The sequence below is a fragment of the Rhamphochromis longiceps genome, linkage group LG19, assembly GCF_057381845.1.
Source record: "Rhamphochromis longiceps isolate RC_006_pf linkage group LG19, R_longiceps_female_GT1.1, whole genome shotgun sequence".
Classification (NCBI taxonomy): Eukaryota; Metazoa; Chordata; class Actinopteri; order Cichliformes; family Cichlidae; genus Rhamphochromis; species Rhamphochromis longiceps.
Genome location: NC_140575.1, coordinates 32,647,902 through 32,674,623, shown reverse-complemented (window position 1 = coordinate 32,674,623; position 26,722 = coordinate 32,647,902). Strand labels below are relative to the sequence as shown.

The following is a 26,722-nucleotide window of genomic DNA, read 5'->3' as shown; positions in this document are numbered from 1 at the left end:
GATGTGGGTTATGTGTGGGGGGTGGTGGTAGAGTATGATGAGGGGGCCTGTGCTTCTGGGGAGTCATCCAAAGTCCAGACTTGTTTTTAATGGATTCTCCTCCATTATGTGATTGTAGTTCGGAGAATTGAAGCAGACACCCAGGCTCCTGCCTCCCTTTCTCTGCCTACTGCAGCGGGGCTTGACTGCGGATGGTGGTGGACGGGTGTTTGAGCTGAACGCTGGTGGATACTCATCTCGCTCTTAGTCACAGAAAAGGAACTGGTTGGCAAAACTGTGCCCTCCTGTGTGCGTGCACAATAATCTGAGTCACCGTCTGTCAGTCCTGCCACAAACCCCTCATTCCTCTGAGTCATCAAATGGCACTCTATAGATTTCATCTCAAGTCTGACTGCATTTCCAGCAAGACGAAAGTGCTTTTGATTCAGTTTTAGATCAGACATTTCATAGTTGGTTAAACAGATTCCTGTCTAAAAATGTATTACTGTAGATTTTTATTTTATAGGTCTTTATTTCCATAGCTTTCTACTTTTTCTTATATTTTGCTACTCCTTTGCTAGTTAACAATCGTTTACCACTAAAGTAAATAATATTTATTATCAAACTCTTCTCCAATCCCCAATTAAGACATAGGATGATAAAGTATTCATCCCCTGCCTGATTGTCTCCTCAAAGGGAAGGCGTATGCAGCCAGTTATGTTTGTTTGTTCATCTGTCAGTATTAACAGTCTAGCATCAAAAGTATTCACATTTTGTGTAATGATGTATCCTAGTAACAGCTCAAGCTGATTTAATTTTGGTGAGAATCAGGTCGGTAAAACTTCAAAATGTACAATATTAAACTAGGCCTTGGGGAACACGAGCACCTGGCTAAGTATTTGACCTTGGCATGGGGAGAGCTGTCATTGGTTTCATTTTGCAAAAGAATGACCTAGGATGTCCCAGTAACACACAAACATTGTGATAAAAAAGGGTAATTTTAGCATTTTGTAAGAAAAACATCATAAAACCTCAAAGTTTTCATATGACCCTTGTCCTTTTGGAGGGAGTTGCGCTCTATTAGTTCTTGTGTTTCCTATTTTTTGCATATTTGTCACACTGACATAGTTCAGCTCATCAAACACATTTTAATATTAATCAGAGATAACCTGTTTATGTCATGGTGAAGCTTATTTTTCTTTGTTTCTCTAACTTTTGTACTGTTAGTCTCAGGTGGAGATGCGGGCTGGGTCCTCTCGCTAAGACTGGCAAACGTTAGGCCACCTTTGTTTCCCGTGTTTTGTGATTCCTTGCCATACAATTCCCATCTTTTTATTAAATGCTGTGTTAGTTTTATTCCAGATGTAAAGGGACTGAAACCTTTTGCCTCATTAGTCCACTGAATATTTTCCCCAAAGTTTTGAGAGTCATCCAGAAGTTTTTTTTTTGGCAAATGCGAGAGGAAGCTTAGCGTTCTGTTTTTGGTTTTCACCTTGGAATTCTCCCATGGATGATATTTTTTGCTCATTTTCCCTCTGACCTTCTGGGGTCTTTTGTGACCTCCTGGATAAGTCTTTGATGCGATCTTGGAGTAATTTTAGTAAACTGGCCACTACTGGAAAGGTGTTCCAAGTTTTCTTCATTGTGGTTTGCTGGAATCCCAAAGCCCTAGAAATGGCTTTGCAACCATTTCCGGACTAATGTCTATGAGTTTTTTTTCAGCTGTCCATAAATATTTTTTTAGATCGTGGTATCATTTGTTGCTTTTTGAGATCTTTTAGCCTACTTAACTTTGTTCTGTTTAAGCGAACAATTCTGTGTTCAAGAAATTGAAGTCAGATTTCTAAAAATATGGATAATCGCAGTAAATTAATGATTATAAGGGGGTCAATAACTTTTTCTAATATTGCCTTGCCATTTGAAAAAAAAATCACGAGAAGCGAACAAATACTTTTTCACAGTACTGTACATTTTAAGATTTAAGTGTCAGTATCAGATATTTCTGAAGTTATATTTATCAAGTATAAATAATATACTACTTAGAATAATAAATAAAGTTGGATATAGGGAGTCCACCAACCAGTTTTTTGTAGGATCATCTATGTTAAAATTCATGGACATATTCTAAAACTTTAGAAATGATATATCGTGTGATGAAAAAGAATATTCCAATTTGTATTTTAAGGATGTTTCATCTAAGAGATGGAAAATATGATTTGAGGGGGTCTTATAAGTTTGAAATGCCTAAAGTGAGAACCAATGTTAAGTATAGATGTGTGTCAGTTTTGGGAGTGAAATTATGGAACGGACTTAATGATGAACTGAAGATGTGTTTTTCTTTGTCATTCTTCAGGAAGATTTTAAAAATTAGTATTATACAAGGTTATAGAAATTTGGTTTGTTAACATTTTTTGTGTTGATTTAATTTATTGATTTATCATTGATTTCTTTTCAAACTGTTATACAACTTATTTATCAATGCTATTTATTTTCTTGGTTAAGGATTTGATTATTTCTATGGGGGTGAGGGATAGGATAAGTATAAGCCATAAGGCTTCAGCCTATTCCTTTTTCGGTTTCTGTTTGAGTACTTTTGTGTAAAATTAGAATCTGTTGTTGTTGACTGAAATAAAAATTTCAATTCCAAGTAAGACAGTGGGCACACTTGCATGGACCTCTTATTGTATCTGAAGTTGAACTGCAGGCCCGCACAGCCAGTAAAGTTCAAACAGAGTTACCTCACTGCATATGTATTAACTCCTTCTGCTCTCGATTTATGTAATGAACAGGAGCTGCTGTGACAATGCAGAAGTTTAATCTTTTAACCTGCTTACGTTTTGTTGTCCCATCAGCATAAAAAACTGCAAATATTTCAAAAACAGTTACTACCAGCCAGCCACTTTTAAAAGGCTTGGCTCGGGATTGTTCCCGGAGAAATCAACTTCAGCAAGTTCAACCAACTATTTCCAAGTATGGCAGGCAGAGTAGGGAGCTGCGTGCTCAGCTGCATGCACCTGAATCTCTCCTCTGCACTCTGCTTTGAGGTCTGGCACAGGCGCCGCCGTCTTACATAATGCTCTGAGATCACTCGCCAAACGTTTAATGGTGTAACACATATTTGTTGACAACAGTTTACTTTACTTTACTTTGCACGCCAGTTAGCTTAACAGCTTTCCCCAAATACCTATTCATGTGTGATTTAGTAATGATGCACTGGTATGCAGAATGTTATCGCATTTTTGCTAAAAATCTAAAATGCTGCCAAACCATGACACTGACATCTAGGCAGATTAATATCTCTCTGGAAATCAGCATTTACACAAACAGCCTGGACGCAGTTGGCTCCTGTGTTTCTTCTGGTTTTTCCTCTCTGTTAGATCAAACATGGCTGCTCACCCTGGAGACGGAGATGAACGGCTTGCCAAGTTGTCTAATGCTGGCAGGCTGAGTAAACGGTGTCTCCGGAACTTTGTGTTAGCCGCAGCATTTCAATAAGCGCCCATCATCCTCTCTCTTTTACTCTTCATAATTCAGACCTCCACTGCAGCTAAGCCAGTCTTCCGGGACCTCTCTTGCACCCATGCTGCCCGTATGACGCTTTGAATATGGGCCGCAGAGACAATTGCGCTCAAGCCTCCAGCAGATGCATTGTCCTGCACACTAGCATGATGAAAACCTCACGTAGTTAAAACATCAGCACTCACACATGTGACAGCCTGTGGACATCTGTCTTCTAGGAAATGTTGGACGCTCATCCAGCTGAATATCGGTGACGCTTGTTGTGCGTCCCTAAGAACTAGGCTTTAGACGGTCAGTGAAATTATCAAAATCTGTTTGGCTCTGATTAAAGTGTTATGCTTAATTTCCAGCTCCAGTTTTTTGCAGGAATAAATGCCCACCAACACTGACAGTGAGGAAGAGAGCAGCTTCAGGGAGAAAGGAAAAGATGTAGGTATGACACACAGATAGGCAGGAGATGAAAATTGTCCGCTGCAATCGTCCAGAAACTGTGCACAACACCTTGGTAGCTTGTGTGCTCTAGGAAAACTATTGAGTGATGAATAAAGCACCGGGCATGCCGCACATCTATGCACCGATATGAACTTCAGGTAGTTACTCCTATGGATTTGCCAGCTACATCATTTATTGTCATTTGCAGAAGTTTTCATCCAATTGTCCAATTCTGGGCTGAGCTTGGGCCCATCCCAGCTGTTGTAGGGCAAGATGCCTCCCTGGACAGATCATCAGTCAGGCCAACACACAGAAATAGCTCATGGGCAATTTTAGTATCACTAATTAACCTAACCCGTGTTTTTGGATCGCAGGAGGAAGCATGCAAACTCCACACAGAAAGGCCCTCTGCTAGATTTGAACCCAGCACCTTAGGCATCTTAGGCAACAGTGCTAAACACCACACCACGGTGCTGATGAAAGGGCGCGAAACCAAAAAGTGAAAAAATACTGCTTGTCTAAGACCAAGTAGCATTCCTAAAAATGTCAAAATGTTGATTTAAAATAAGCTTTCTGTTGATTGTGCAGTGCACATTTTTCAGCCAATAATTACCATCGAAATTGGCACCGCACATAGGCTGTGTGAAATTGTCATTTAGGATAACAGGAACTGAAATATAACATCTCACACTGTTAACAAGCCTGCACGTTCCAAGCGCAGAGCGTTCCAAGTCTTATTAGAGCTATGTATTTCCAGTGTAGTGGTCGGCTCCAGGAAACCGTTTGCTCTTTCAGTGAGTGGGGAGACTCTGACAGGCAATCAAAGCCCACTACAAAAAAGGGAATGTAAAAACAACTGAAAATGAATCCCTATGAACACAAATAGCGTGTTGCTAAATTGTTTTGGTCTGGCATTAAGCATTGCCAAAAAGCAGGCTTGAAGTGGGATGGCATGAAAGCCGGGGATGGAGGGGGGGGGGGCTCCACAACAGCAGCAGCAGCAAAGAGATGAATTCTGGGTAGCTTGTTTGACACGGGACGATGTGACATGTTTTTATTTTTATTTTTTTTCAGTGGGATGGTTAAAATATTATTTCAACGAGTTAGACTTTCTCATGTAGACACCATAAAACCCCAGATCATGGTAAATGGACTGGTACTTACATAACACTTCTTAACACAAACTGAGCACTCAAAGCACCTTTTTACTACAAGCCTCACTCACCTAATCACACACACACACATTTATACAAGGCGCTTGTCTAACATTGACACTCGGGGACACTCGGGGTTCAGTATCTTGACCTCCTTATCGGTTGATGACCCTTGCCCCAAAATGATGACAGCACAAGGCTCATTGCTCCTTCCTCATTCACCTTAAATCATAATTACAGAAATATTTTTTCTGATTCTTCCATTATATTCTAATCTATTCTCTCAGGTTTAGCATCATTATGTAATATTACACACTCACTCTGGATTCTGTAGCTACAGGACCTTTATGTTTGACAGATTAGTCCATCTTCGAACAGTAGGACCTGGAGTCCATTCTTTTCCACATTAAGTGCTGTGTAGAGAATGTGACAGTGACTAAAACCATCTGGGTTTTTCCTAAACGAAAACCTTGGATGACAAATAAAGTACAGGTGCTGATCAGAACTGAGTCATCAGGCTGAGGGACAGTTCTCAGCACTGCCATGGCCACCCTGAGGAGGGCCATCAAACAGGCCAAGTAGGCCTACAGGAGGAGGATATAGCCCTTTTCCATTAGTACCTACTTGGATCGACTCAACTTGGATAGAATTGTTTTCCATCACAAAACAGTACTGTGAGTGGCTGTCGTCATAGCAACACGTCCAAGCATCCCGTGATGTAATTAATATGTGATACGAACAACAAAGGTCGACTTCGAGGCAGGAATATGCCCGCTGCTCGCATTTTGTCAGACAGGGCGTTGTTTTGTAGCCATTTCTGTCATTTCCAGGTTTCAAAAATGGTGGTTTTGATCTTTGTGAACGAGACGCTCTCATGATTCATCAAGTGACACTACTGACCAGCCAATCTGCAGCCAATGCAGTCTGATGATGTCAAATCTTAGTACCTGTTTGGATTGCTTGGAACTGGTACCAGGTACGATGACCTAATGGAAACCGTGAAAACTGTGGCGAACCTTACCGAGTTGATCTGAGTAGGTACTAATGGAAAAGGGGCTATAGAGAGCTTACTGTCCACCCCCCTCCCTCGACCCGCGCCAGTTTGCTTACAGGGCAAATCGGTCCACGGTGGATGCCCTCAACATCACCCTTCACAGAGAGCTGAGCCATCTGGAGAACAGGAAGAGCTATATGAGGATGATGTTTGTGGACTACAGTTCAGCATTTAACACCATAATTCCAGAAATCCTCACCACCAAACTGGACCTCCATCACATCCCCCCTGCAGGGCTGCACTCTCAGACCCCTACTGTACAGCCTGCACACCTATGACTTCAGACCAACCCACCTAACCAAAGTCTCTGTGAAGTATTCTGCTGACATCACTGTTAAGACAGCGTACAGAGCAGAGGTAGAGAACTTGTCCTACTGATGCTCAGAAATTAACCTGAAGCTGAACATCCTGAACTTGAGGAGGTGTAGACAGAGCCAACCCTCACTCATTATAAATGGTGAACAGCTGGATTGTGTCTCCACCTCCAGGTTTCTGGCACCCACATTTCCACCAATCTCACCTGAACCCACAACAACAACGCCCTGGTAAAGGAGGGGACTTCCTCTGTGTCCTGAGGAAGAATAACCTGGACCAGAAGCTGCTGCTACATGCAGCAAGTCTTTTCTTTGCACTACTTCCAAGCACTTTACAACTTTTTCCAATTTTTTATTTTTTTCCTACACAGTTAGTGTGGAGCACCCACAACTTCATTGTATATGTACAATGACAATGAAGGGCTATTCTATTCTTATTCTATTCTATTGTATTCTATTCAGATGATTGCTGAGACATGCTGGCACAGGCTAATGATGTTGATTTTGTGTTACACAACATACAGCCAGCAGTCTCTGCCTACTTGTATTTATTCCTGCGTTGGGGCTGAAATAAATGGAAATCTTAACGCTATAACATGGAGGGATTTTAGAATTTGTGGCAATGGATTGGAGCCTTTTCTTTCCCCCGTTTTCCTTTCCAATATGACAAAGTAAGTCCTAAGTACATTTCTGAGTTTGATGTTGAAGAACTTGACGTTCGTGCACAGTGCCTCACACTCTGTCCAAAACCTTTGAGCCAAAGATCTCTTTGCCAGGGTCCAAAGTCTTGTGAACAGCCTCTCTGTGGTGTGTAGGTGTCCGCATCAAATTTCCCCCTTTTCACTGCGGTTATTGCAATTGTGGGTGCCTGTCACAATCACGTCGTCCGTCATGAATTCAAGAAAAGGTTAAGTATGCTTCATATTATAATAAGTTCACTTAAAGAAAAATTTTGACATTTTAAGTGATTCATTTATTTGCTTTGTGGTGAAGATTTAAGTGGGGCAGCCTTTGCTCTCTGGAAACAGAAATTCAGCTAACTTTAGTTTTCTCATATGTTTTCAGCAGAACCAGGCATGGGGTCACCTTATCCAGCCATAACTCTGAGCTACATCATAAAGGAAAGTTTGAAGCCTAATCTTAAAAGTAGAGAGAGTGTTTTTCTCCCCATCAGAGTTTGGTGGATTTTGTTTGTTTCCTTTCCATTTTGATTGTCTGTCCCATCCATCTTTGGTTTGATTTCCATGTAGTTTCCAAGTTTGAACAGTTTTTCTGCTCGTCCACTTGTGGTTTTCTGTGTTTATGCCCTGTGTTTGCTGCCAGCTCCAGTGCCAAGGTTCCTCATCCCTACTTTGGTTGTCTTGTGGTACACCTCACTGAGTTCTGTGTTTTCTTGGACTCCTTGCCTCCCTGCCACTTTGCCCTGCATTTGGGTAATCCTTTGAACTCTAACATGTCACTTTTTTACAAATCTTCTGCATTTGCAGTAACACTCTGTGTCTCTCCGAGCACAGGCAAGAGTCTGATTGGTATCATATATGTTACTAGAAAGTGTTTTGATTGTAGATTAGACAGCATTTGGACACCTGGAGATTTAACCTACCACTGGCTTATTATACCTCTGCTAATTAAAACTTTAAGGTTAAATATAATTTAAACAGGCAACCTTTATGAAAATCTAAACCCTACAAGGTTGTAATGAAAGGGGAAATTATGTTTAGAGAGCTAAAACATTTTTGTTCCATGCTGTAACACGTTCATTTCTTCTGTAAATTTGGGAGTTTTAATATTTACTTACTTGTGATGCGAGCTTTAAGTGGCCATTAAAAGAACTGCAGTTTTTTGGCACCTATGCACTGGTGCTTTGCCAAGATGTGGCGAAAATATGCCTCATCCCGGCTGCTTTATCTCTTTTCTTTACCCACAGACAACATTAAGCAACATAAAGATCTGTTTAAGAAAAAATCTTTATAGTAAAAAATCTTCAGAGTGAGTTTAAGCCAACAAAAGAAAGACAGTTCAAGTGAATAACAGTGATCAAGACACCAAAGTGCCGTAACAATAGCAGTCAATGTGGGTTCTGTTCTGGTGCCTAACTCAAGGAATAACCCAGTGTTGTGTGACAGACAATTGAGCAAAGAACCAGTTTTAAATTAGATCCTTAGGTACATTTTACAGGCAGACGGTGACAAAAACTCCTAATTTGTTTCCCTTTCTTTAGTTGAATCTAAAAAAAAAGGATTTTGACAGGCAAAAAATTGTATTTTTGCAACAAGAAGGTGATTCCCAAAAAACTGAAAACTTGGCAAATGTCAGCATCGTGTGCAAAAGACAGGAAAAGAAATACCCCCCAAAGACCTGACACAGGACCTGAGAGACGCATCTGGCTCTTCAGCGGACCATTTACTGTTAAAAAAGGGTCTCAGTGGAAGGGTGGCTGTCAAGAAGCCATTCTTAAGGAGGGGAAACGGGGAGAAAAGGCTGAGGTGTGCCAAATTACACAAGAACTGGACTGAAAATCAGTGAGAGAGCGATGCATGTTTTTGGTTCAAATCATCATCGGTTTGTACACAGAAGGTCAGGGCAGAGGTGCTGCAAATTACAAGAAATCTGCCTAAGAGAGTTCAGGCTGTGTTGAAGAATAAAGGTGGTCTGACCAAATATTGACGTTCAAGCTCATTAAACTGCACAAACTCTGTTTTTGCCTTATGTGCTGTATTTGTTTGCTCATGTTTAAAAAAACTGCAAGTATTTCCTATTTTCTTAACAAAATATAAAGAAATGGGGGGGGGGGCTTGAAGCTTTGCACAGTTCAGATATACAACAGTTACTTCCTGATCCCACCGTCCCTGTTGCCATGGTGCGAGAAAATACACTCCACACGCGAGAGAGTGAGACAGATTGTGTTTAGTTTTAGTTTCCTTTTCCTACATTAATTCCTACTAATCCCATCTATTCTGCTAAATTAATCAAAGTCATGTCTTTTTAAACTACTTTCAAGAAGCTCTCATGTGCGCCCCTTTTTTATTTACTCTCAGTTCTTCCACCCACTCGTGTATGGGATATCTCTCTGCCGAGCGTTTCCAAAGCTTTTGTGTTACTTGAAAAAATACACAAAGCAATAATCTGATTTATTTCCTCCGTTTTCAAAAACAAATCAGATATGCGTGCTCCTCAGGGGGAGCTTTTTGTGCCTCTTGAAGAAGTTCCAGTCTGGGTTGCAAAACAGTTCTCCAGTGGTTTGTTATTGTAGAAGGAGACACCGCTATCTCTGACACTGCACAAGATTGATGGCCTCTTGAAGGCGCTGGACCTACAGGAAAGTACCAGAAACTTTCTCAGTGGGTCTGAGGAGAATGGCTTTATCGGGAGACAAATGAGGTCATGAGCTATTTGCAGGAGACATACTATAATAATCTAATATGCTTTCTAGGTTTGGCAAATGAAAAGGGAGTTTTTATTTTTGCTTGAGTGAAATCTTGCCAAGTCCTGTTGTCATTCATAGAAAGTAAAGAGGTGCAGCTGTTTAGACGATGAGGAATGTGCATGGTGAAAATGGGGTCTCCTCTTATTTAAACCTTACTATGAACAATTTTCACAACATATATTTTTAAAACATCATGAGAAACCAACAATAACATGCACAAACATGAGATTATAATATAATGAAGGCAAATCTAGACAAAACATGCATTAATCAATATAGATGCACATAATTAGGATGCTATATGGTCTATGGTCTCCAAAGTGCGGTCTGCAGCCTCTTTGTGGTCCGTGAAGGTACTGCAAGTAACTTTTCTTGTTATTTTTGAAATTTAATATTTACTATTAGTATTAATTTATTCGAGTTAAAGTGGTGCCCATCCAAGGAAAGCCATCCATTGTCTTCCGCTTATTCCTATCAGGGTCGCCTAACCCATCTGTCATAGGGCGAGATGTGGGGTATCACCCAGACAGACAACCATCTACACCTATGGGCATTTTAGTATCACGATTTAACCTAACCCCAATAACTGCATGTCTTTGGACTGTGGGAGGAAGCCGGAGGACCTGAACAAAATCCTCGCAGAAATCGGAAGAACATGCAAAGTCCACGCAGAGAGGCCCCGGCCAAAAGGTGGGGTTAAACCCAGTCGAATGGTCTTGCTGGTAATGTGATAAATATGTGATATAAAATGAAAGCTTTTATGAAAATCAACCTAAACAAAACAACAATCAGAAGAGCAAAAAGAGGTCAGTGACAACAAACAGATCCTAGTCTTGAGTGTATGAAACTTACTTCTGGAGCCTACATTGAGGAGCAAAACTTGAAGACTTGAGCATGAGCAACCAGAAGTTCTTCAGCATTCCTTCAGCAGCCTAGCAGAGTGCTAGTTTGTTCAGGCTTCTGTTTGGGAGCGATAAAAAAACACATCAGGTTTTCCAACAGAAGTCTCTCCAAATTTGTGAGCTAATGAGGACTGTATTTCCCAGGCATTAGGCCACATATTTTGAGTAATTTCCTCATCTGGTTTACCCAGCATCATAGTTCTCATTCAGTGATGCGATGCCATGTAAGAGTTCTGTTTAATATTACTCACCACCTTCCACCGTCACCTGGAGGAAGTTTTGCAACATCAGCCTCCAGGTCAGCATGTCTCGATGATGGAACACTGCAGACTACTTCTCCACCACACTCTCATCCACACCCACAGGGGTTTTTTGGCAGTCAGTTTAGCCATTTAACATAAAAACCTAAACCTTAGAAGGCAGCGTCGCTCAGTTTCCACACGTAACAAAACTGACCACTTAAATCCACTTAGCGTGAGTGACCGTGTCAGAGCGTGATGTAAACTCCCATCCATGAACAAAAACCACATGCTTTGCTGTGTCTCACGCTCTTCCACTTCCTGAAAATAATAATTGTTTATTATATGAAAAGAAATGCGCCAAATGGAACAGCTCATTGTGTTATTTTATATCAAAGACCTTTCGCTTCGCCACTGTTCCAAAACATAATCCCAGCACAGAGAAAACAACAAGAACTAGCTGTTCCACCCTATAATAATGAGTTGGGTAATTGTTTATAGAAAGGGGGTCACTTGACATGTCTTTATGATGGTTGCATGAGGCTGTAGCCCAAAACATAGGGAAGGGTCGCTAGCTGTTAAACTCTGTCAGCAATGTGTTAAGATGCAGAGACTACAGCAGGATCCCAAATTTAAGGTGGCACGGCTTGATTATAATGTTAACCAGACCATAATTATAAGTCCTGCTCGGTGTTTATGCCTATGACATAATTCCAAAGAGCGTTCAAAGGAGAGGAAATGCTGAACATCAAACAAAAATCCTCTGGTGGATGTGACACTGGCTCGAAATGCAAATTGCAGCTCTTTTCTTGTTTTCAGGAGACAAATCGATTCACAATGAGAGTCGTTTAAAAGATGGAGCACCAGTTTAGAAAGAAATCAGGATTATTAATGTGGCAGGCGGCCTGTGCGCTTTCATGGAGTGGAGGAAATTTGGTGTAAATCTGTCACAAATACACCACGGTTAATAGAAATAGCACAGCTCAGTGTTTGAGCAGGGTCGTGAGTTTCTGGGACATCTTCAGAGGAGGTGGAGGTAGGACACATCAAAGTATTTAGTTTAGTTGGAAAGAAATGTGCATGCAAAAGCCAGGATGTTATATCACGTGATAGGATATGAATATGTGGGAAATGCCTTTGATTACTTTACTCCTTGGAAATGCTACCTTTGTCACTTTTGATTTATAGTTTGTAGTTGTTGTTTGTTTGTTTTTTATCCCAGAGACTTATTTGTTCTTGTTATTGAAAGAAAAATATTTGCTTGGTTACTTTATTCGATTTTTTTTTGCCCTTGCTGCAGAATGATAAATGCTCTCTTCACATTTTTTAATACTTTGGGTTAGCTCCGACTACCACGCAGAGAATTACAGTCACAGTGCTTGTTTGCCACTTTTTGGATGCAGAGTGTATCTGTGGTCAGTGCGCTGGTGTTGAGGGCGGCTGAATAGGAAAGATTGGTTAAACAAGAACATGAGTCTTTTCCTAGTCAATGCTTAAACACAATGTTCCGCTGTGTTCCTGCGGATTTTTTTTTCTTCTGGAGAATGGGATGTGGTCTATTCCAAGTAATACTACCTCACCATGTCATCTACCAAACAGTGACTGCACTTTGCATGTCAAAACCCTCGCAGTGTGGAGGGGCGTTTTTGGATGGAGCCCTGAGCTGTGGGAGGTCACTCTGTGGCTCTCTGTGTACGTGCAGAATGTGAATAACCTCAGAGCTGAACAACTATCCGCCTGTAAGCGTTTTCTTTTTTTTTTTGTTTTCCTTCAAGGAGTGAAACTCGTCAGGTTCGAGGGCTGCGGGGTGTGCGCGGAGCGGGTGACTCAGGGTGAAAGGGAGGCTTTCAGCTGGACACATTTCATGGATGTTTTGGGAAGCAGTGATGGAAACAGGGGAGGTCAGGCAGCCCATTCCTTCCTCTGGGGTCCTTGCGGTGTCAGAGCAAAAAACAGAAGAAGGAGAGCTTGCAACAGTACAGAATGTCTTCAGCCTCGTCTGATTTTAACCCAAGTGGAAACAAGTTCAGCCACACTTCTTCTCCTGCAGGTAGACTCGAGACCATTGACTGAGGCCAGTGCTCCCATGAGACATCCCAAGGGAGATAAAAAAAAAGGAATGAAAATTATAAGCTGCTACCCACACTTAGACTAATATTTACAAACTATACTTACAGCAAGAGTAAATGTTGAACATGGGGGCGGTTCTGGTTTTCCCAAAAATAAGCCAGTCAGTCTGGAGGGAGGGAGGAATTCAGGAGGGGATGCTGAATGTGTTGGAACTGATACAAAACTTGCGTAGTTGCTGCTTTAAATCCCACGACAGTACAAGTGACATACAGGTGCTGATATAAACACAGGTGGGTCTGATCCTAAAGAACGGCAGTAAACAGTGCTCGCTGTTTATTTGATGAAAATAGGAAATAACTAATAATCAGCAAAAACAGATACTTTATTGGACACTTATATATGACACAACTCGGTTGGGAGCATTTTATCGTTGAAGATGACTTGAAACGAGCAAATAAGAAACGAGCCTGTGTAGTTAGAGCACTATATATGCAGTGTAAGTACAGACTTCTTAGAAGGGATCGGGCTTGCTTCCACTAAACCAAAAGTGTCTTTTTTCACCTATGATGTCAGCCTAATAAATGAAAAGCATCTCAGTCTATTTGCTTAAAAAAAGAAGAAGAAGAAGAAGAAGAAAGAAAAACTAGTCGCACACTAGTCAAAAGTACGGCGCGATCCAGGTTAAATATTGATGAGGGCAGCTTGTGGCTGCTTACTGTTGCCTGTACAAATTTACTGAGTCACTGCCTGCATGTTAAGTTTATACAACAAGGCACGCAGGGCCTGTAACCCATATTAATCTTTCACCACAACACTGAGCCTAGACATCAGCTTCTATTATTATCTCTTTGACCTCTCTGGCCCCTGTGATACCCAGCACTCCTCTCCGATACACCCCAAAGAATCAGAAATCAGTAGGAAATGTTTATTGTACATTAAAGGCACTGTAGAACACAGACTGGATCATGTTGATTATGACAGCATTATGTTGCAATTCAAAAGAGTCTGGCTTATTATTCAGACAGTAGCGTGGTATGCACACATGTGGTATATTGTGTGTACAGAAGAAAACAGCATGAGGAACAATGAAATCAATGGCTTTTATACATTACATGAGTACTTATCAGAATACATCAGCACTATATGTGATTTATGAGCGCACAAATGCACATGGCTTGCATTCTGGATTTGTAATAACTTCGATCATTCAGTACATACAAAGATAAATAGTTCTCTGGGTGAATAACTGTTCAAATGAGACCACACACGGGCATGTCAGCGAAAAAAAAAAACAGTCTAGAGGGAAATTTCTTTTTCACCACCAGTTTATATTGCAATTCAGCGTGACTCCCACTAAATACCCTCATATAAATACCAATACGTACTTAAGATTTATTATGGTATGTGGTTTTTGAGGAGCCCACATCAAAGTTGTCATTATATCTTGTTCCATATTTAGGCCTTCTTGTCTAAGTCGCAGTTTTTCAGAACTGAAGGGCAAAACTGCATTTGAGTTCGCATTTTGCTCCCAATGCCAATTTCAGACTTCTCTTTAAAAAAGCACGTCAGCCGTTGCAAATATTTTTGCATTTGTGTGAACCGATAGCTTTTGCTTTAGTCACAAATATATTCTTTGTCATCTTAAAAGGGTGCACAATCTATTTGATGCAGACACAACTCCTCTTTAAGGGTGCATACTTTACATAGCAATGCTCCCTTTTATTTTCAGAACCCATTCTCACACATCTTTTCACTGGCCTTTCAGTGATTCTCCCCTGAGTTTGGCAGTGATCTTGTAATTTAAAGGCTTCAGTGTTAAGCCATAGGAAGAGTTTAAAGAGAAGTCCTCATTTGGGCATTTTTCAAAGCTGCACTGGTGCAGAAGAATCGCAAAGAACACAAATATCTCAACTTTGGCTATCTGGTCCCCAATGCATCTTCTCTTCCCTGCTGAGAAGATCATCACATTGTTTGTGAAGTCTTTGTTTAGGGAGCCGTTTTCATCAATGAAGCGCGAGGGGTCAAAGATATGTGGGTCTTTCCACATCAGGGGGTCGTGATTGACGGACCACTGATTAATGAATACCACTGTGTCCTTGGGGATGGTGAGACCGCTGACAGTGACGTCTGAGGTTGTGGAGTGGGGGATGGTGACAGGAACAAAGCTGGTGTACCGCATGGTCTCATATATGAAGGCGTCCAGGTAAGCGAGGTGTTGTCTGTCCTCGACAGATGGCAGCCGGTTTCGCCCCACCACGTTGTCAATGAGTTCATGGAGTGTGGTTTGAATTTCAGGGTGTTTGGCCAACAGAAGGACAATCCAGTGAAGAGCAGTGGAGACGGTATCCAGACCTGCACCAATCAAGTCTGCCACAGTCGCCTCTGTGTAGCCTACAGTGAGCTCCTCGCCTTTCTCTGACTCATTAAGGACACCAATGATGGCATCGCTTATGTCCCTGGTCACCTCTGGATCAAAGGTCTCCCTATGCTTCTCCACTTTGTTCTTGATGAATGCAAAGAAGTCCTGATTCAAGCTTTTGAAATTTCTGAAGACAGTGCGGACTGGATTAGGGAAAGACTGAAGCCAGGGCATCACGTCAACCAAGCTGCCAGCCCCTACTGTCTGTCCAAACTTATCCACCTTGTGCAACAAGGCTCTAAACTCCATATCATCATGTCCGTAACGCTTCCCAAAGCACAAGGCACAAATCACATTAGCAGCAGCAACTGTCAACTCTTGAGCCGGGTTGAAATATTGGCCCTGAGCACTGAGCTTGAGGAAACTCTCAACTAGCTCTGTGGCTTCAGCCACAATCTGCTGCTCAAAGGCTTTCTTGGTCTGACTGTTGGCAGATGAGAAAGCTCTGATTGTAGATTGAGCAATTTTCCTGTGCATCTTCCACTGTTTGCTGTAATTTGTAAAAGTCATGCTTTTCCCCCCGGAAACGAATTGAAAAGATACAAAGTTGGGTCTACCTGCAAACTCTGTGCTGTGCTGTATCAGGGCCTGACGAATAACCTGGCCTCCATTCAGGACCACAACGTCACTGCAGCCCAGTCGTATCTGATACACTTCACCATACTTTTTCGCTAGTTTCGTGAAGGTGATGTGAGGCATCTGGCCCAGCTGCAAGGCATTGCCCACCACAGGCCATGCGAACGGTCCCGGCAGTCTTCTCCTGAGCTTGAGGTTCTTGACCCAGAGACAGGCTTCCAAACAGAAGAGGAAAACAAATGATACGACCAGAGCAGGCTGTACCTGTCCGCTCCATTCTCTGATGATGCTGCTGCTGCTCTTCACACCAAACTCTGCATCTGTTTGAGCCATTGCTGTTCTATCATCCACTGCATCTAATAAAGATTTCACTCAAAATTGAAAACAATTTCCTCTTTTTCTGGTCTTTAATATATTGAAATATTTGAGTGGAGAAAAAAAGTAGAGGGTTGCCTCTCAGGTGATTGAGAGTAGCTCGATCAGGTTGAGTAGTTAGCAGTGTAGCAGTGCGTCTTCAGACGACCACTTAAGAGGAATGCAGATTCAAGCCTTAACACTTCGCTTATATGTATCTCTACGGTGGGAGGGTTCAGCGGCTCAGGTTTTTTATTATCTCTCCCCTCCCATTTTGACCTTAGTTCTATTCCCACTCAGGACTGCTTCCAGCAGCGTCCCTTGTAGGATGATGTTGGAAAAGGAGAGCAGCTACTTAATTGACAATGTTGCCACAAAGCACAGAATTACTGTTTTTGCGGCCAAAATGTACAAGAGAATGGCACATAATTAAAAAATAAACAACTTTCACATACCATGTGTGGCCAAAAATGAATGACCACAAAATATCGAAAATGAATTTATCGTTGTGAGAGTTTATTCAAGGAGGTATGTATTGTAATATATAAGACGAGGAGTTCGATATTTTCAGTTTCCTTTGTTCTTTTCACTTTCCTACAACTTTCTGAGACCATTTTAAACATGACTTGGTTTTGGCTATTTACAGCAAAGCTGTTAATTACAACCATGCAGGGAAAAGGCCTCTGGGATACCATCATGAAAGCTAGAGGTTTCAAACTCCAAACACTGAACCAGCACAATTTATTATGCTCTATAAAATATATAGACAATGTTATTGTTGGCATAATAGACCTTTATGCAAAGCTCTCTGAGATAATGTCACTCTTAGGCTTGTGGTTGCATCAAAATAGTCTGAAACAGAATGCAAACAGCTGTAAATCTGCTTATGTGGGTGCTTGTGCAACAAGGAGATTCCAAAAAAAAGCATCAGTTTGGGTTTTATTGATATCCAACCACAATTCAAATATTCCATATTGCTCTATTTATGGAAAAAAAACAAAGCGTCATGCTGCTGATATCATTAACAGGGGCTAAAAATCCTTTGAAACTGAGATATACACCTTCATTAGTGAGCAGTGTTAAGATAAGTTATTTAGCATAACTTTCAAGACTAAATAAAAATACAGATTGAGCTTTGAAAATTCACTTTTATTCATTTCAGATACAGCTTATTTTTGCATTACATAGAGCCTCTGCAGGTCTTGAATGAAACATTATCACAAAAACAACACCTTAACAGCCTACTCGTGTTTATTTCATTTTTATCTTTGCCCCGATGCAGATAGAGAAACACATCCCTTGGGCATCGCAACATCGATTCCTGAATACAGTGGCTTTAAGAGAGTGCAGTGACATCCATGTAGCTTTGTAAAAGTTACTGTAAACAAACATGTCTATGCAAATTTGCTGCACATGTGTTTCATTGTACTGGGGAGACATGCATTTGGCATGGGTAGTGCTGGAGTGCTTGTACAGTAAAAAGTTAAATCTGGGTCCATGAAGTTTGTGAAGTTCATTCTCCACTGCAGCATCACTTCTTCATCCTTTGAAAAAGGGATGTTCGCTTCTTGATGAAAGACTCCGGCTCGGCTGCCCAGCTTCATAAACATGCCATTTTTGTCTCCTTTGATCAACACACTCTGTTTATTTTGTTCTTTCTGTGAGTACAGTAGATAGTCAAACAGCTTAAATTTAAATTCCTGAAAAAACAAAATTATATATACATATATATATATATAAACATTTTTATGTGACTTTGTGTGGCAATGGTTAAATACATCTATTTTACATATTACAAGTTACAACAATAAGTCAGCTAGTGACTTGATGACATTCACAAGCATTCAATACAGTTATAATAGTTTAAACTGACTTTGAAAGGTTTAGCTAATTTTTCCACTCACATGCTTAATAGGCATAAGACAAACGCACGGCCCAGAAATATGTACAAAAATGATCAAGTATAGTGTGAAACAAACATCTATTACCTTTACACTGTATCACAAGAGTCCACAAGCATGCTTTTTGACCTTTTGCAGCTAACGATACATCTTTAAAATCATGTCCTCAGCCCTGCACTGACAATAATTCAAATACAGAACATGTTACAATATGAATTAAATATCACTGTTAAATATGATAATCATACAACCATACTATTTAGTGCAGGTATATGGATAGCCTACTCTCATCTAAATGTCACAGGTGGGAAAGTATTTGCTGGAGTCTCAGTATTTGGGGGCAAGCTGTTCATGCTGGGGAAACTAAGCCAAGCAGCTTTCCTCTCAGCTTGGTGCTGACATGGAATGGAAGGGGCTTCAGTGCGAGCCCATAAGAGCAGTCGAGAGTGACGGGCTCAGAGGGGTTGCTCTCAAAACTGCACTGGTGTAGCAGGACTGCTGTAAATATAAATACCTCTACCTTTGCGATCTGGTTACCGATGCAGCGTCTTTTTCCTGTTGAAAAAATCATCACGCTGTTGGCTTTGTCTTTGTCGAGGGCCCCGCTTTCGTCGAGGAAGCGTGAGGGGTCGAACATGTGATGGTCCTTCCACTTCAGAGGGTCGTGGTTGACGGACCACTGATTGACGAACACCACCGTGTCTTTGGGGATGTGGAGCCCTTCGATGGTGACGTCTGAGGTTGTGGAGTGTGGGATGGTGAGGGGGACGAAGCTGATGAAGCGCATGGTCTCATAGATGAAGGCGTCCAGGTACGCCAGGCTGCTTCTGTCTTCAATCGATGGGAGTCTGTCTCGGCCGACTACTTTGTCTATGAGCTCCTGCAGTTTGGCTTGTATGTCTGGGTATTTGACCAGGAGGAGGACAATCCACTGCATGAAAGTTGAAACTGTGTCTTGACCTGCTCCAATCAGATCTGTGACTGTTGCCTCAACAAACTCTTTGGTCAGCCTGCTGTCTTCTCCGTGCTCAATCACACTGATGATGGCATCGCTCATGTCCCTCGTCACCTGAGGATTGAAGGACTCTCTGTGTTGCATCACTTTGTCTTTCACAAAACCAAAAAACTCTTCATTGATGTTCTTGAAGTTTTCATAGACACTACGGACTGGGTTAGGGAAGGACTGAAGCCAGGGCATGACATCTACCAAGCTACCAGCACCCACTGTCTCCCCAAACTTGTCCATTCTTTTTAGCAAGGTCCTGAACTCTAGGTCATCGTGTCCATACCTCCTCCCAAAGCAGAGAGCACACATGATGTTAGCAGAAGCTACTGTGAATTCATGAACAAGATCAGAATACCGTCCATCAGTGCTCTGACGCAATAATGCCTGCACCAGCTCCATGGCCTCGGCTGTAACGTGCTGCTCAAAGGCTTTTTTGGTCTGACTGTTTGCAGAGGAAAATGCTCTGAGGCTGGACTGTGCAACTTTCTTGTGTGCTTTCCACTGTTTGCTGTAATTAGTAAATGTCAAACTCCTGCCTCCCGAGATCATCTGGAAAGAGAGAAAGTTCGGTCTGCCTGCAAACTCGGTGCTGTGCTGTATCAGAGCCTGGCGGATTGCTCTCTCTCCATTCAAAACCACAACATCACTGCAGCCCAGCCGGATCTGGTACACGTTGCCATATTTTTTGGCCAGCCTGGCGAAGGTGATGTGAGGCATCTGGCCCAGCTGCATTGCATTGCCGACCACGGGCCAGGCGAAAGGTCCCGGCAGTCTTCTCTTCAGCCTGAGGTTCCTGACCCAGAGGCAGGCTTCCACACAGAAGAGGAAAACAAAGGTGGCAACCAGAGCAGGATGGACCTGTCCGCTCCATTCTCTGATGATGCTGCTGCTGCTCTTCACACCAAACTCAGGGTCCAGTGCCATTGTGACAAGCTTCCTGCACACTTGCTTCTCAAAAATGATTTAAAAAATAGTTTCAAAGTTAGTAGAGCTGCTGACTATGTGGGGAAAATATAAATCACTTATATATCCATAGCATCTAAAAAAAAATAATATTTTAGATGTTACTGAAATGACAGTGAGGTCATTTTGATAATGAACAAAGTTTTTTTTCTCCCTCAGAGTCTTTTCATCAAGATCAGGCTTAAGTGCCTGATTTTTTGCTTCACTCCAGTGTCTTATATGTTTTGCAGTTGGTGGGCAGGGCTCGGGATAACTTTCATACTCCTCCCATTGTGGTAGCCCCGCAGACCCCGCTATATTTTCTCTCCGCTTGCCGGTCGCTGTTGGAGGCGCGCACTTGAGAGAGCCGAGGGACACCGTGAGCGAGCAGCGTGAACGACCTCCTACGGAGGAGAGGGGAAAAAAAGACGTAGCAACTGGTGACCGATTAACTAGGACAGTTTGTTTAACTGTCCTAGTTAGTGGGAGAACTTGCATAGTTTGCACATTTTGAAGTGCGTCTTTTGTGTGTGTGCGCTTTTTTCTTTCTTTCTTTCTTTTCTTCTTTTTTTTTTTTACATTATTTCTTTTTTTAAGGCTCAGCGGGGAAAATTTGGCTTTTAAAAAGGTGTTTGCATTCGGTTTACGAATTATGCAAAAATATATTCGGGGGAAAATGATTTTCATACTTTCACGTGTATCTATTTTCATGCTTGAGAATATGCGAGAAACAAGCGCAGCTTTTTGGGAAAGTTGCAGCTGCTGAGTTCAACCTGATGTAATCTCTGTGCACTAACTTGTATTTAATGTAAGGCTCAGCCTAACTGTAAGAACCAATGTTGTGACTTTAATAGTTTATTCTTTTTTCCGGGAAGTCCTTTGAGTTTTTTGTATAACAAAGAAACGTTGTGCACCACTCTGAAGCGCATCTTTCACAGCTTCTTTTTTTTCAAGTCTTTATACAGCTTTATTGCAGAAATGTGTGCCTGTTTTTTTTACAGTGACTCTTAACATTATAAAAACTTGCATTAAAATACTCATCATATATGTCATTTGCATTGTGTTAATTAGTGAGAAAGAAAGAAATATCACACAGAATATTAGATAAAACATTACAAGGTTTCTTATTTCTTCCATTATTCGTCTTAGCACCGCAAAGAGGTAGATTAGTTAGACTGAATCTTTACACAACAATCTTGCACAATAATTCAGCGTGGACAAAGCCATGAAATATTCATACTTGGGTTTCCTACAACAGCTTGTTTTCTCCAACACACAAACTGCGCTTCTGCATGAGACAGCGGGTTACATCATAGCACAGGAAACTTCAGGTGCCCCCCCCCAGTGATTGCAAAAGCAAATGCGAGGCTACTTCATTGTCGCAGTCCACCTTTATTCTCTTCTCTCCCTTTTAAGTAGGAAAGAGAAGCTCCGCACTTTCCCGTGGGTTTTCTCTTTAGATCGAGTTGCATTATTGGACAATCATATTCCCGTTAATTATTTTATTATAGCATCATGTGGTTATTTCCCAAAGCAAAACATTTTCCTCAAGCTGTGTGGAAGATTAAAAAAAATGTGTCTCTTGTTTTCCCACCAGCTGTTAAGTTTATTTTTGCAGGAGGTAATGACCCTCATTAAAGGTACTAAAACATTTCCAAAGTAAGTCACTAAGTGAGAGGGACAGAAACTTTGCTACCCCACAGGCGCACTCTGTCTTTATCAACAGGACAGGAGCAGAGGAGTGTGGGTGGTAGAGAATGACAGCAGATGCTGAAAATATTTTTTAAGAGGGAAAAGATAATATGTTACTCTACAGATAGATCATACAAGAAACATTTCTTATTGGTCAAATTTATTATTATTATTATTATTAAAAACATTTTTTAAAAAGTTCATTTCACCACAAAGTTTATCTCACAGATTATGTGACAGCACCTACAAAGTAAACCAGTCACTGCTCTGACCCATACACATTATTTTTATTGTCACCCATTTCCATACTAACCATATCTCCACAGACTGTAGTGCATAACACTCTGATTACATAAACACATAAAAACAGAAGTTCTTATGTGCACAGCATATTTAAATTATGAGTGCAAACACAAAGGTAACAATAAAAGTCAGTGAAGTGTTTCATGCGTCGTTCTTTCATGATAATGGACCTTTGAGAGCCTTTTGCAGATGTCGAGCGTTTTTGGAGCTCTGCCTGAGAGCTGTTTGTCTTGAGAAATGTGGTGTTGCTGAGCACCAAATCCTCTAGAATGATTTCTTGGTTAACCAGAGACATTGCAATGTCTTCAAAATACTGCCTGCATTGGGAGATGACTGTTTCTTCTCTGTTCCTATAAGGGCGGAATCCCCCCTCACCTCCACCAACACCACCGACACCCCTACCTCCTCCTCCTCCTCCACCTCCCTGAGCCTGGTCCTCATATGTGGCCACTCGCATCCCCATAATGCTAATTAGAGCCAGGTTTGTGGCTGACGAAGGGGAGGGGGTGCTTGGGTGGCAGGATGGTGGAGTGGGGTCTAGTTTGCGTGCATGTGTACGGGAGGTGCAGATGACTGGGTCTGCGGGAGAGGGGTGTCATGTGTGCATTTTGCGTGTGGTTGCCGTGTTTGCTTGTGATTGCTCCTTGTAACCTGGCTGTGAAAGGTTGGCCCTGACCCTGTGTTGACTCTGGCTGAGGGGGTGGATTAGTCGGAGGGAGGTTTGGGGTGGAGGCAGGGATGGGGTCTATGTGCCGCTGCATGTCATGTGCTGGCGGGTGGGTGCTTTCTGTGTGGAGACAGGACCAATGGTAGGCCAGGCTGCCTCGTCTCTGGAGCTAATCATTGTTTACTAGTCTCATTTCCACTTTTCAGTGAGCTACTGTCACGCACAGCACCGACAGGGAGGAAGGAAGAGGGAAGGGGGTAGGGGGCTTGGTGAGGTGGTGAGGCAGGGAGGAGAGGAAAGTCAGCGGTCCAACAGGCAGTTGGGGAGCTGGTGGAACTTAGGAAAAGGGAAGGGGAGAGTGAATACAGCACTTGAGAGAACAAAAGTGAGCCAAGACTAAAAAAAAAAAGTGGTTAGAAGCAACCAAGACAAATCAGCAAACAAACCAACAAAAACATCTTCTGGGCTAGCTCCATCTCCGGGAGCCGCGAGGTAACCACCGGACGTTGCTAGTTGGGATGGTGAAGTTTGAAATGACAGTGTTTTCTGCTGCCAGACCACAATATGAGGAAAGAGACACTGGGAAAAATTGTCACTGTCTGACCCAATTGCTGTCTTAGTGAAAAGACCTGACGAATGACAAGCACCCCTTTTTTGTCCATACCAGACAAACAGAGATAGCCTGTTTCAGACTCATTTTCTCTTCTGGAAAGACTGTTTGGATCAGATGAAGGTGCTGTTTGTTCAGAGTGTCTAGGGAGCAGGAGACAATTACCTGTGGTATTCTCGCATGGGTAAAAAATATCATTATTTGAACTCTGTTCCAGACAGCTGACGGGGTAAAGACTGTTTAATGGCTTATTGTGTTGTCACATATCTCCACTGGGTAGTGTGTATTTATTGATTCTCAGTGCTACCCAATTCTTGTTCATGTATACCAGTCAGGCATAATATTATGACCACCTGCCTAACATTATGTTGGTCCCTCTTTTGCTGCCAGTCCTGACTCACTGAGGCATGGACTCCACTAGACCCCTGAAGGTGTGCTGTGGTATCTGGCACCAAGATGTTTGCAAAAGATCCTTTAAATCCTGTAATGTGCAAGGTGGAGCCACTGTGGATTGGATTTGTTTTTACACCACATCCCACAGATGCTCAATTGTATTGAGATCTGGGGATTTGGTGGTCAAATCAACACCTCAAACTTGTTGTGCCCTTCAAACCTTTCCTGAACCCGTTTTGTTTTGTGGCGGGGTGCATTATCCCGCCGAAAGAGGCCACAGCCATCAGGAAATATCATTTCCATCAAAGAGTGTTCATGGTCTGCAATAATGCTTAGCAACAAAGCATCACACTGCCACCACTGGCTGGCCTTCTTCCTATAGTACATCCTGGTGCCAGGTGTTCCACAGGTAAGCGATGCACGTCCATCCGGACATCCACATGATGTGAAAGAAAAGGAGAATCATCCGACCAGGTCACCTGCTTCCATTACCCCATGGTTCAGTTCTGATGGTCACATGCACATTGTTGGCACCTTTGGCAGTGGACAGGGCATGGGCACCCTGACTAGTCTTTGCCTATGCAGCCCCATAAGAAAATAAATTGCGATGCAATGTGTATTCTAAAAATGTCCTGTTGGGACCAGCATCAACTTTTCCATTAACTTTTTCTGAGCTACAGTAGCTGGTCAGTTTGATTAGACCAGCCTTCACTCCCTATGTGTCTCTGGTTCACAACAATCCCTTCCTTGGATCCTTTTGATAGATGCTCGTCTAGCCATCTCAGTTTGGTCCTTGCCAAACTCGCTCAGATCCTCACACTTACCCATTTCTTCTGCTTCTAACACTTCCTGCTTCTTTGAGAACAAAATGTTCACTTGCTCCCTAATCTATCCCACCCACCACACTGATTTGCACTTTCACTTCATATATATTGTACATTACTAATTTATGTTTCTTATGTAAAAAATAATTGTCTTTTTTACTTTTCACATTTCTGAAACAATGAATGAAACAAAGGTGTTGTCACCAGAAGCCCCGCCCCCTGGGAAGGGATGCTGGAGGGATGCTATTTTTTCCCTCTGGAAAATTTCTGTGGTCTGGAGTTCTACACTTTACATGTGTAGATGTTTTTTGTTTGTATTTTTATATAGGATGGTTGTCCAGCTGGTTATGTAAGGCAAATGTAAGGCTTCAGTTAGCTAACATTAACTGTCTGCAAATGATAAGACAACAAAATCAGCAGTAATGAAGTATAGTGTGAGCTAAGTTTGATTTAATGTTTTATTTTTCTGTGTACATTAGCAAGGTAACAAAGTTGTATCACTGTCTGTAGTAAGCGGAGTAGTAAGATTTAGTTCACATGTTTTTTTGTTGCAAATCTTTACTGTTGGTTTGGCTGCTCTGTTAGAAGTGTGTGACCAGTTACATTACCAGCACAAAGCCATAGCCACTGTAAAAGTGCATACTAACACATTGATGTAGCTACTATAATATGCCATGTACACACTGAGCTGCAGTGATTAAGAAAGTCATCGTGGTTTGGTGCATGGATTTAACCTTCCTTTTATTTTGTGGGCTTGTAAAAGACACATAACAAAAACATTTGGAAAGCTGTTATACTAAAATTTTGACCTGTTCAAATGGCAGGCAGTTCACAGGGGCTGTGGCTATGTGCTGGAAACGTTACTTCTCTCACAAGAGAAAGTCACTCACTTCTTACAAAAATGTGATAGTAACTATGCTGTAAGTCAGTTTCACAAATACAAATATGTAACATATGCATGTGTTTAATTGAAAATTTAGTTAACCATTATTTTAAGAGAAATCTGTGTAAATATAAGTACCATTAAAAGGTCAAAGGTTTGATGAGTGCTTTCCTTTGACTGATCTGCGTAGGATCTTCGTATTTGGTGAGTATACCTCAGACGTCTTCACACTTTTCTTTAAAGTCATTTGCATTTACATTAAAACATTTTGATGAGCTGCCTGAATAAAAGAATTTTGGTCAAAAACTGAATTTTATGCAAACGCTTAATCTATTAATTCATAACTATCTGTAGTTCTAGTATCTGTATTAGTTCCCTTTGTTGATGCTTTTTTTTTTAATGTAATACCATCTATACACGTGCATAAGTGTGCACGTGAGCCTGAAAGTCACATCCAAGTATGCCAGTGTATTTAATTCTAATGAAGAATTCAGCTCTAAACTACACCAATAAGCATTTTCGACTCCACCCCCCCCCACACACCCCCTAAATATAATACAAGAAAAAGGAAAATAATGCGTCAAAGGAAAGTTCAAGAAAGTTTTCTAGCGTGTTGCCAAAAGTCCCAGAGTTGATCTATTATTAATAAAATAACTTATTAGGATAACGGGCATGTTGTAATTCACCTTACTTCTAATTTTTTTGTTCTATAAATCTCCTCTCTTAACTGTGAGCAGGCTGCGTGATAGATTTTCTCCTAATGTGGCACCCACCGACAGGAGCCATGTATTATGTACAGTATAAGGATTTTTGTTTCTAATCCTGTTGAGTTTTTGCGTGCTAGGAGAGCGGAGCGGGGATGAGCTTGCGTGCCATGCCGACCTGGCATGCGCGGAGCTAGTTCACTGAACTACGGCTTCCCCGGGGAGCGGGGCGAGGAGGGGAGGGTGATGCGAGGCTGCGCTGGGTGATTAAAATGAGACGAGGGAGAAAGCACCGGTAGAAATGGCTTCCAGATGACCCCGACTCGGCGTAGATAGCCAGCAGACAGTTTGTTATGCA

General features: G+C 41.8%; 1 protein-coding gene and 1 pseudogene across 1 annotated transcript; both read right to left on the bottom strand.

Moving 5' to 3' along the window:
- Window positions 1–14,001: 14,001 nt before the first annotated feature.
- On the bottom strand, window positions 14,002–16,605 carry LOC146647192 (cytochrome P450 1B1 pseudogene; annotated as a pseudogene).
- A 967-nt stretch (window positions 16,606–17,572) lies between these two features.
- cyp1c1 (cytochrome P450, family 1, subfamily C, polypeptide 1) lies at window positions 17,573–20,483 on the bottom strand. The gene has a single exon (XM_085391777.1). The coding sequence runs from the start codon at window positions 20,268–20,270 to the stop codon at window positions 18,690–18,692; it is 1,581 nt and encodes a 526-aa protein (XP_085247903.1). The 5' UTR covers window positions 20,271–20,483; the 3' UTR covers window positions 17,573–18,689.
- Window positions 20,484–26,722: the final 6,239 nt, after the last annotated feature.